Below are 12,644 nucleotides of genomic sequence, written 5' to 3'. Positions count from 1 at the left end.
TTAATGCAGAAGATGGAAATACATAATAATTAACTGCTTTTGAGCCTAAAACATTTTCATTGTTGGCCAGTATTACTTGTTAAAATTTAAAAGTTTTTCTTATACAATTTTTAATGACTTGATTGAATTTACGCAAGGAAACTAAAATAGCTAGTTTAGATAGTAAGAAACAACCATCTTCAGATCATGATCATATTAAATGCAGATTGATCATAAACTGGATGCACCAGTAATAATCATCATGCAGTGATATGCATTTGAATAGAAGATGACGTGAATAAGAAATTTGGTATTGACTGTAGCAACATAACTGAGACTGGACTGTACACCCAGGCTGAACAAACTGGTTGTATCAATATAAACCACACTGTATGCATTGCAAGTTCAGCGAAAAAACTGCAAGTTAATGACTGATGTGATTCCACTGTTGCAAACCAGTTTGTGCAACCCGAATCTCATACAAGTATGCCAGGGACGGTTTTATTGTTACTATTAGCACCAAATTTTTTATTCGCGTTGCTTTCTGCAGACATTGGTACATCAAGTTTGTGCTCAACCTGCATTTAATGTGATCATGCTCTGAAGACGGTTTTTACTTGCAACCGTAAACGGCTAGTCATCGTATTTTAATTTCCTTATGTAAATGTGATCTAGTCCCAATACAAGTCCACTTTATTACGGTGTCTATTTATTAAAACCCCCATGGAATCAAATCCTGACTATGGCTTGGTCAGCATGGACGCACAAATAGAACACTTAACTTCACAGTTTCCAGCATGTGCGGAACATCAGACTGCTCCATCACAAAAATTTTTGATTGGCCCAAGCGCAGCATCCCTTGGCAACATTTACATATTGACCTTGCAGGTCCGTACTGGAATTCCCATTGGCATATTGTGGTAGATGCCTACATTAAGTTTCCATTCGTAGTGCCAATAAAATCCACCAAAACAGCTAGCACTATCAAGACACTGACGACTAAGTTTTGCATCAAAGGTTTATCAGAAGTTTTGGTTTCGGGCAATGGACCTGTTCACATTAGCAGAATTTCAGCAGTTTTGTGATGCCAACAGGATTAAACATGTGACGACAGCACCGTTCCACCCTCAATCCAATGGTGATGCAGAACTCATTATAAGGACTTTCAAGCAATAGATTAACAAGCAATATTCGTATGTTTCCCGTGCGGGGAGCAAGCTTTAGTGTTCTTCCTCTCGACCTATCTTTCGTAGCCACGCAACGGCAAATCGCCAGCGGAGCTCTTGCACGGACTCTGACATTGGACACTGCTTCATCTGCTGCATCCTCCACAGCGGTTGGCCCGTCCTCCACAGCGCTGTAAGTTTAATGTGAATGATTTGGTCTTTTCCAGAGATTTAGCAGACACAAGTGCTGGGATAGGGGTATTGTCACTAAAGCCTTGGGCCGCTCTTTGCATGTTTTACTGTGTCTCTCCCGGTTGCAGATGTGCCATCAGAATCAGCTTCGTTTGTGTGGACTGGGTGAACCTGCTGCTGGTTTTTCATTTGTACATTCGGTGCCCAGAAAGACCCCGCAGCCTCAGCGGCCATTGGACGTTGACACAGTACCGTTGCGGCCACCACATCGCCAGCAGCCGCGGCCACGATAAAAAGTTATTCCCCTTTGCCATACCGCATTCCGGTGGGTCGTCGTGGCCCCTCCAGTCACTGTTGCACCTCCGCCATTAGAAGAAGGTGTTCCGTCCCTGGGCGTGGGTGCGCATCCTATGGCTGGTTTTTCGACCAATGTTTCTAACTACTCCCAACGCAGAGTAGCGCGCTTCGTTACAGTATCATTTAGTAATCGCGAAAGCGTTACGGAGATTATAGATAAACTCCAGTGGAAGACTCTGCAGGAGTACGGGCTTTTGTTGAAGTTTCGAGAACATACCTTCACCGAGGAGTCAAGCAGTATATTGCTCCCTCCTACATATATCTCGCGAAGAGACCATTTGGATAAAATCAGAGAGATTAGAGCCCACACAGAGGCATACCGACAATCTTTCTTTCCACGAACAATACGAGACTGGAATAGAAGGGAGAACCGACAGAGGTACTCAAGGTACCCTCCGCCACACACCGTCAGGTGGCTTGCGGAGTATGGATGTAGATGTAGATGTAGACGAATGTCGGGGTGTGAGCAGGAGCATGTCAGCGGCTGAAGTTTCGGCTGCACGCAGACCTCCCTCCTACCCCCCCCCCCCCCTTATTGTCGTTTCTTGCAGCATCAGAGCACGCTACACCCCTCTAGACTAGTCTCTGTCTGTTAGCTGAGTTCTGCCTGAGAACTCGAAGCATTATCGGTTAGCCTCTGTTATTGTGTGTGCCGAACTGGCCTATCTCAAGAACACGCAACGGATTGTATTCTGGATTTGCTGCTACTCAAGTTAAGTAAAATGTGTTACTTAAATACTGTGTGTTAGAATCCACCAACCTCTTAATATCCACAACTGGGGGGGGGGGGGGGGGGGAGGGGGCGACCAAACATAAAAACATAAAATCCCTCTTACAGATATTTTTTTAGATACCCAATGAGCTACTTTCCCACCTTGTGAGAGAGACAGGTTCTTACTCTACATGGAGTGGCGCCTAGCTGTCATCCTTCTCCACGAGAGGAGATCAAAGCTTTTAACAATAAACAGCCGCTCAACTTCCCACGAGATATCAGAGGCCAATATCTCTCTGCTATTCTTGCATTCTCCAGTTTTCCAGGAAAAGTGTTACAGGCAAAAACAACATCACACAAGCTGCTTTTTGAACAGAGAGGTAGACTTGTAAAAATACGAGGGCTGTTCGGAAAGTAAGGTCCGATCGGACGCGATTTGGAAACCACAGTGATAATCACATGAAGCTTTGCACAGATGTGTTGGGCAGTGCCTCTAGTATGCACGTCGATTGCGTCATACCACCCGTTTCAGTTCTGAACACACAGTGAGAGCGTAAAGATGTATAGAAAATAATGACTCCGGTCAAGTATGAGGGTCTGGTGAGAGATTTCGCCTGATTTCACGCAGCCCACCTAACACAACTGCCATGTCTTTCCTCCTTCATGACAATTTTCGGCCGCGCTCTGCAGGGGCGATGAAGATGCTCCTGCAGCTTTTCGGTGGGAAATGTTTGATCACCTGTGATACAATCTGTAATTGACTTCACATGAGTTTCGTCTCTGCTCATATGAACCGCTGGCTATGAAGACAGCATTTTGGCACAGAGAACTACCTGCAGAGCAGCATAGATAACTGCCGGAAAGCACAGGCGGCAGGCTTCAGTGTGGCCGTGCGGTTCTAGGCGCTTCAGTCTGGAACCGCGTGACCGCTACGGTCGCAGGTTCGAATCCTCCCTCGGGCATGGATGTGTGTGATGTCCTTAGGTTAGTTACGTTTAAGTAGTTCTAAGTTCTAGGGGACTGATGACCACAGCTGTTAAGTCCCATAGTGCTCAGAGCCATTTGAACCATTTTTTTGAAGATATTGGAAAGTTGGTACACCGCTACGACAAATGTCTGACTCGGAGTGGGGACTATATAGAGAAATAGCTGGAAGGTGTAACTAACTGTTGTAAATAAAACGCTTTTGATTTTCACAGAGGTTTCCATTTCGCGACCGATCGGACCTAACTTTCCGCATAGCCCTCGTAATTTTGCCCGCATCTCGTGGTCGTGCGGTAGCGTTCTCGCTTCCCACGCCCGGGTTCCCGGGTTCGATTCCCGGCGGGGTCAGGGATTTTCTCTGCCTCGTGATGGCTGGGTGTTGTGTGCTGTCCTTAGGTTAGTTAGGTTTAAGTAGTTCTAAGTTCTAGGGGCCTTATGACCACAGCAGTTGAGTCCCATAGTGCTCAGAGCCATTTGAACCATTTTGAACCCTCGTAATTTATTCTGCACTGGCCAAACACGCGACAAGGTTAATATATTGGGCCGTTTAGCCACAGCCCAGGACTGCGCAATGCTTGGTTGTAGTTTGGCGACGGAGGCAGATAATATGGGACCCGTAAATGCTTACCTGGTGGTCAGTTCCAGGGTCACCATTCCCTGCTGCAGACCGACTAATACACTGGCGGAAAAAAGTCGCTATGCTAAGGAGGGGTTGTGAGACATAACGAAAGTCGCATAAGAGTAGCGTTAGTAGCACAACTGTGAGGATGAAAACCGGATTTGCTTCAAATATACATTGAACGGTCGTGAGCGTTAGTTATCTTTGACACTGGACATGGTGAGTTGATATTAGTCAAGAATACCTTTCGGGCGACAAAGACGTCATTATCAGCACCTTAATGAGTTTGAACGAGGTCGTGTTATAGGACTACGAGAAACTGGATGTTCCTTCTGCGACAGTGCAGAAAGACTCGCAGGAATGTAGTCACTGTACGTGAATGCTGGCGGTGGTGGTCACGAGAAATTATGATCGCAAGACGACAGGCCGGACAGTCAAGTGGCACTACCGAGAGGAAAGACCATCGTATTCGGCGCGTGGCTCTGTCGCATCGTACTGCATCTGTAGCAGCAATCTGAGCACCAGTCGGCACCACAGCGAGACGATGAACTGTTAGAAATCGGGTACTTCAAGGACAGCTCCGAGCCAGACGCCCTGTAGCGCGCATTCCACTGGCTCCAAACCATCGCTATTTGCGACTTCAGTGGCGTCAAGCGAGAGCTCATTGGAGGGCAGGGTGGGGCTCTATTGTATTTTCTGATGAAAGCTGTTTCTGCTTTAGTACCAGTGATGGCCGTGTGTTGGTTAGAAGTCAGCCAGTTGAGGGTACGCAGCCAGCCTGTCTGCGTGCTAGACATACTGGGCCAACACATGGAGTTATGGTCTGGTGTTCGATTTCATAGGACAGCAGGAGCACTCTCGTGTTTATCCCGCGAACCCTGACTGCAAATTTGTACTTCAGTCTCCTGATTCGACCTGTTGTGCTGCCATTCATGAACAACAATCCAGGATGTGTTTTCCAAAAGGTTAACACTCATCTAGATACCCCTGTTGTATCCCAACATACTTTACAGAGTATCGACATTGTGCCTTGGCGTGCTCGATCACCAGATCTATCTCCAGTCAAGCGCACATGGGACATTATCGGGAGGCAACTCCAGCATTAAGCATCCCTGTAATGATCGATCAAGTGCAACAAGGATAGAACTCCATCCCACAAACTGACATCCAGCACTTTTACAACACAATGCATGCACGTTTCCATGCTCGCATTCAACATTCCGGCGGTTACGCCCGTTATTAATGTACCAGCATTTCAAATTTGCAATTGTTTATCTCGCGCTTACAGTAACCTGTGATAGTGCAAATTAATCACTTAAATATGTTACCTAGACAAATGATTTGCCGAAATTTCGTTACTCTACGTCCATTATTTTTTGGTGTTGCGATTTTTTCCGTCACGGTATTTAGAAGTAGGCTATTCTACTCCAGGAATCTTCCGGTTCTGGTCGCCAGCGGCTACTGCCCCACCTACCGTGAGGGCCATCCAAGACTCCGTCAAATTCGCACAACACAGTAACTATGATATATGCAGTTAACTACACAGGTAGAGAGAAATAAGGATGGTTAGTGGGCCTATCTTTGCGATCATTGATATCACCCGTATTATGAGCGTCAAATATTCATCAATCAGTCAAAACAAGATACGGATTACCATTAACTAAATTAACAGCAATTATATATTCGACTTTTCAGCGCATCACTTGACTAGCAAATTTCAAATAGAGCAATGTTAGACTCTCACATTGCTCACATCATCCATTTCCTGAGTATGGGATTAAATTTGATCTTGAAGTGCATATCTACTAAGACGGTCATCGTCTTTCCGCAGTCTGAATTCTTCTGCCATGTTTAAAAGAAAGATTAGAGATCAACGTTCCGTCGATGTTTAGGTTATTAGAGGTGGAGAAGAATCGGGGATTGGCAGCTTGCTTTAAATGTTCAGAAACGTAAAATTTTGCACTTCATAGGACTAAAAAATATATTGTCCTATGATTACAATGTGAATGACTCACAGTTGGAAATGGTCCAGTCATACAAATATCAGGATGGACAACTTGTATTGATATGAAATGGAACGATTACATAGGCTCAGCTGTAGGTAAAGCGGGTAGCAGACTCTGGTTCACTGGGAAAATATAGTCCCGTCTACAAAGGAGTTTGCACTCATGTGATCCGTTCTAGAATACGGATCAAATGTGTGGTACCCAAAGCATATAGGACTAACACAGGATACCTTGCATATACAAAGAAGGGCATCACGATTCGTCAGAAGTTTGTTTGACCCCTGGGAGAGAGCCACAGAGATGCTGAAAAAAGTGAACTGACAGATGCTTATGGATAAACGCAAACTATCCCATGAAAACCCACTTAGAAAGTTTTAAGATCCGATTTTAAGCGATGAATTTAGGAATATGCTTCAGCCTTCTACATATTATTCCAGTAGGGACCGTGCAGACCAAATTAAACTAATTACAGCGCCCACAGAGGCCTTTAAGCAATCATTCTTCCCACACTCTACACTGAATGGAATCGTAAGAAGCCGTAATAATTGGCACAATGCGAATTACTGTCTGCCATCCACTTCACACTGGTTTGAAGAGTATCGATGCAATTGTAGACTGAACAAGGAACTGGCAGGGAATCGCTTGTGTCCACTTGAAAGGAGCCAGACTGGTACTTGCTTCAAATGGTTTAAGGACATTCCTAAAATCTAAGACTGGATGAATGCTCCGTACTGCCTTAAGCACTGCGCCACCTCCCTTCGTGCCAAATTTAAAAGCATTTTCGTCGGTACTGACCTCTTGTGAGACGCTCTCAAAACCAGCCTCCTGCATGTCTAGGAACGTTGGTCCAAAGTAGTGAAAAGCCGACAATATGTTCACAACAGCGAACATGGCTATTATCCGAAACTGGAAGCAGCCACATTCTCCTGCCTTTTCCAGTAGCTCGTCTTCATTCATCTGAAACATGACATTTCGAATTTATTCATATGAATGGACTAAGACGTAACAGAAGTAACATCTAACATGAAATTTTCTGATCTCTACACATCTGTAAGAGGTGTACTATTAGGTCTACAATTTTGCTTCCGCCGTTTTGCAATAGATGGCAGTAGTGGAAAGTAGTGGTGCAAGTCGTTCGTCGTGTCAAACAGTAAGCTTAGGCATTTGATAACATAACGCCATCAGAATATCAGTCGATTTTTGATTGCATCATAATGTTATTCTCGACTGAATACGTCAACGTATGAACCCCATTCTCGTCATCTGTGGGAGGTTTTAATTTTCTGCTTTCATATGAAGAAATCTGCGGCTGAGACTCATAAAAAGCTGGATAAGACCTATAATGAGACGCCTGTTAGTGACAGAACTTCGCAGAAAATGTTTTCCATGCTTCGAGAGTGGTGATTTGAAGTTGAAGACCGTCATAGTTGTGAAAGAGAGAAAGCTTTCGATGCTACTGAAACCGACGGGAACAATCACAGGAGATCGTTATCGAAAGCAATTGATGTGTTTGAGTCGAGCACTAAAAGACAAACGCCCACACTACATCGGCAGACATGAAAAAACGATTTTGCAGCCTGACAGTGCACGACCCCATCTCGAAAATCCCGTCAAAACATACTTGGAAACGTTGAAATGGGACGTTCTACCTCACCCGCTGTATTCTCCAGATATTCCCCCCTCTGACTGCCACCTTTTCGATCTATGACACACGACCTAGCTGACTAGCACCTGCGGTCATATGAAAAAGTGCAAAATTGGATACATTCATGGCTCCCCTCAAAAGATGCACAGTTTATACACTGAGGGGATTCGTATGCTGCCCTAAAGCTAGGAGAAAGCAGTGGCGAACGATGGCCAATACTTTCAATCGTAAATTTTTTGCAAGTTTTTCATAATAAAGTCGCTACTTCGAGAAATAACTGCGGAAGCAAAGTTTTAGACCTAGTAAAAAATAAACTGTTTTTTTTTTTTTTTTTTTTTTTTTGAAATACACTACTGGCCATTAAAATTGCTACAACAAGAAGAAATCCAGATGATTAACGGGTATTCATTGGACAAATATATTATACTAGAACTGACATGTGATTACATTTTCACACAATTTGGGTGCATAGATCCTGAGAAATCAGTACCCAGAACAACCACCTCCGGCCGTAATAACGGCCTTGATACGCATGGGCATTGAGTCAAACAGAGCTTGGATGGCGTGTACAGGTACAGCTGCCCAAGCAACTTCAACACGATACAACAGTTCATCAAGAGTAGTGACTCGCGTATTGTGACGAGCCAGCTGCTCGGCCACCATTGACCAGACGTTTTCAGTTGGTGAGAGATCTGGAGAATGTGCTGGCTAGGGCAGTAGTCGAACATTTTCTGTATCCAGGAAGGCCAGTACAGGACCTGCAACATGCGGTCGTGCATTGTCCTGCAGAAATGTAGGGTTTCGCAGGGATCGTATGAAGGGTAGAGCCACGGGTCGTAACACATCTGAAATGTAACGTCCACTATTCAAAGTGTCGTCATTGCGAACAAGAGGTGACCGAGACGTGTAACCAATGGCACCCCCCGCCAGTATGGCGATGACGAATAGCTCTTCCAATGTGCGTTCACCGCGATGTCGCCAAACACGGATGCGACCATCATTATGCTGTAAACAGAACCTGGATTCATCCGAAAAAATGACGTTTTGCCATTCGTGCACCCAGGTTCGTCGTTGAGTACACTCTCGCAGGCGCTTCTGTCTGTGATGCAACATCAAGGGTAACCGCAGCCATGGTCTCCGAGCTGATAGTCCATGCTGCTGCAAACATCGTCGAACTGTTCGTGCAGATGGTTGTTGTCTTGCAAACGTCCCCATCTGTTGACTCACGGATCGAGACGTGGCTGCACGATCCGTTACAGCCATGCGGATAAGATGCCTGTCATCTCGACTGCTAGTGATACGAGGCCCTTGGGATCCAGCACGGCATTCCTTATTACCCTCCTGAACCCACCGATTCCATATCCTGCTAACAGTCATTGGATCTCGACCAACGCGAGCAGCAATGTCGTGATACGATAAACCGCAATCGCGAAGGCTACAATCCGACCTTTATCAAAGTCGTAAACGTGATGTTACGCATTTCTCCTCCTTACACGAGGCATCACAACAACGTTTCACCAGGCAACGCCGGTCAACTGCCGTTTGTGTATGAGAAATCGGTTGGAAACTTTCCTCATGTGAGCATGTTGTAGGTGTCACCACCAGCGCCAATCTCGTGTGAATGCTCTGAAAAGCTAATCATTTGCATACCACAGCATCTTCTTCCTGTTGGTTAAATTTCGCGTCTGCAGCTCGTCATCTTCGCGGTGAAGCAATTTTAATGGCCAGTAGTGTAATTGTATTTATTCACCTACTCCAATGACATCCCCTTTAAAATACACTGCCTAGCAAAAAAGTGAAGCATCCAGAAGATATTTTCGAATGTGAATGTACGTTCATACATTGGCAGATACGTAAATGATTGGAATTGCAACTTGCTGTGGCGGGTAGAACGGCCATTATACTGCATTAGTGTTGTTTGTGTTTAGTATTGTTACCAGGCCTGATGGGGTATACAAGGGGAATGAATAGCGTCAGATATTGACTGATTCCTGCGAAGGACAGAGAGACACAGTGTAGCTCGTGTGAGTTAACGTTATCAGCACGTGAGAAGGTTTGGAAGGGCTTCATTGTGGGTCTCCTTTTAGCAGGCTGGTTGAATCATGCAATATCCAGATTCGTGAAGCATTCGGATGTGACGCTCGATGCCAGAGCGCACAGGAACAGGAGGGCACGCTTACTCGTCATCGAGGCTCCAGGGCCACATCTGACCACCGCAGGGCCAAATAGACATGTTGTGCACCAAGGACAGTCTAACAGCCTCACATCTGCACCCGACATCCATGAACTCCTTGCAATTTCTGTGTAATCCCTCACCATTGGTCGGAGTATTGTAGCAGCTGGACTGGGGAATTATCGTCCCAACCGTTGACACCAAATCTCAAATCATAAATATTATTTCTTTTACAAATAACGAAGTATATGCATGTTTAAACTTGAAACAACGTGATTCAAAATTATATGTTGGATACGGATTCGAACTCAGCACCTTACTTGGTTGTTTATTACGTAAAATCAAATGTTATATATCTAATACTTTTCGACGGTAGTGAGATCTTTGAAACTGAAATGAAGAGACGAAAAATTTTAGTCTTATTGGAAATTCCAACCTGACACCTATTTCTGATGTTAACTAGCCACGAATAGAGATTAAATATCGGTTTACTTTTCTTGTAGCGAGCTGTGCACCTGTTTGAAGTAGGAATAACGTGCTCAAAAGTTTTGTGCTGACTGGATGTCGAAACCTGCATATTTCGTGGTTGACTATCAAACTCTTTTTCACCAATAGCTAGAAGTGACATGTTTCAACCTCATGTGTTGTGTTCACAAGTTCCGTGTCTGGTATTTACCATTATTGTATTATTGTTGAGAATTGTGACAGAACTGTCACATATCGCTTTCAAGCAATAAGTAAAATCGGCATCTTAATGTTCTTAACTGCGCTGGAGACAAATACATTGCTAATCTGGAGTAAGATTCGTGAATTTTTCTTCCCTGGGGTCGTGTCTGAGAAGACGTGGCGAGAGACCTGGGTGGTCTCAGCGCTTTGAATACAGGACGGCCAAGGATATCTTGGTGGGCTGCTGGTTTGCCGATTTCCGTTATTCACAAGGTGGCATGGGCAAAGCAACTGCAGGTCCCCCTCTGTATTGCTGGCGTGACTAATCTGCACATCCTGTCGACTGATACAAACTTGTGACACCAACATTTTGCCGTTTTCAGGGTAGAAAATTCTAGAATCTAACTGTCCAGACGACAGATGGGTCATCACCATAGGCGCCATGGCGCGAATGTCTGAACAAGTTACCGGTGACGCGCCACATACAGTATACCAACCTCTGGCCAGTTAATGTACATACAGTAAGTGATAATGGAGAAGTTTTGGCAGGCTTTCTCTGCGTTTTAGCGTGTTGAGAATAATTCTAGGACATCGCTGTGCGGAAGTTGTGAATCCTCCCCTCCAAGCCATGGGTTTCTGGGAGCAGAGACGGAAGTCAGGACGACGGAGAGACAGTGTGCAGCCGTGTGACCGTGAGGCAGATGAGCCCGGTCACAGCCTGGCGCAGTTTTTGCTGAGTCCTTCGAGTTAGTATTGCTTCTTAGCGCTAGCGCTCTCTTTGCTCTAGGCAGCTCATAGTTTTCGATGTCTATTCTACAATCTCTGTTGCTTCTTCAGATGTTTTACTTACTTGGACCTTGGGTCTAGTTATAACTTGAATTTGGAGCTGCACAGATTTGAAAAGCCAGTCGCAATTCCGCAGCAGTCTTCCATATGAGGTAATCACCCCTTGTGAGCAGAACAATCTGTCCTAAGTGAGCTCCACTCAAGCAATCATTTAATTATAATTTTGTGCACATTCACCTACATTCCATTGTGGAACTGAATTTGTTAGACTTGTCCTGATATAATTTTGTCTTGCTTTCAGCTTCAAATAGCCAATCGTCATTCACTTTTTGTGCAGACAACTAATTGTTATTCATCTAATTGTGATACAACTGGAAGAAAATAAAATGATAAATTAAAAATATTGAATTCTATTTACTTTTTTGTGCTATAACAGCCTACATCAGGCAACTCTAATAAATTACAAATTTGACAGATTTCTTGTGCATAACTGAATTGTGCTCTTACTATGATCACATTTCATTATAAAGTCGTTGCATCTACACGGAACAATACGCATTTGCGGTAGCAAATTTAATTAATTTACATAAGAAATTATTAATGAGAATTGCTGTCATTTGCATTCAACATAATCTTGAGATCACAGAGCATTTTCAAATACTCTGATTAGCAATTTGCTGGGTTAAGACGATATTAGGTTTACACCAGTTTGCATTTCATTTGTGTCTTGAGCACATAAGTGTGGTAGGCAGATCGTACTCTCCACTGCAGAGATCCAGCACGTCATTTTCGCGGCAGCGATCAGTTCTTGAGAAACAAACACGTGCATGAAGAGATGCTAAAAACCAAAATGTTTTTCACACAGCATTAGGAGTTTGAAGGGCATGAAAAAAATTCTTGTGCAGGATTCAAACCCAGAGATGTACCTTTCCTGGACACCTTCAACAGTTTGGAATCTTGTAAAGCAACGACATGATGGAACGGTACCGTCCTGAAGTGGTCTTATTTCGCAAAGAGGGAGATCGGAGTTTGGATCAGGGTCCATCTCTAATATTTTAGACATCTCATGTTCAAATACAATGAGACGTAGGACTCCTGCGACTTCACATAATTATTGGTTTATTAAGTGAAATAAAATTCCTTTTGAAAGAAATCTTCCTGCTGACAGAACTTCTGCTTGCCACGACTTCAGCTTCTCTTTCAGTCAGTAGCAAAGGCACGTCATAGTTAATGTGGATTCTGATCCATCGTGTAAGCCTACATTCTTCACTTGGCGTTACTAAAGGTGAAGAGGGGCAATTCGCGGTCGCCAGAGATTGGAGAGACCATCAGTCCAGCAGACCACTTTTCTTTAAAAAG

General features: G+C 44.3%; 1 protein-coding gene across 1 annotated transcript in view; it reads right to left on the bottom strand.

Moving 5' to 3' along the window:
- The window catches only part of LOC126184064 (organic cation transporter protein-like), a 331,100-nt gene that overhangs the window by 291,356 nt on the left and 27,100 nt on the right, over nucleotides 1-12,644 (bottom strand). The window contains exon 2 of the mRNA XM_049926425.1: nucleotides 6,811-6,972. Coding sequence (XP_049782382.1) covers nucleotides 6,811-6,972 — 162 coding nt within the window. The remainder of the gene's footprint in view (nucleotides 1-6,810; nucleotides 6,973-12,644) is intronic.

Source organism: Schistocerca cancellata, chromosome 4 (assembly GCF_023864275.1).
Source record: "Schistocerca cancellata isolate TAMUIC-IGC-003103 chromosome 4, iqSchCanc2.1, whole genome shotgun sequence".
NCBI lineage: Eukaryota > Metazoa > Arthropoda > Insecta > Orthoptera > Acrididae > Schistocerca > Schistocerca cancellata.
The sequence above is the reverse complement of the archived record's forward strand: the minus strand, read 5'-3'. Positions and strand labels throughout refer to the sequence as shown.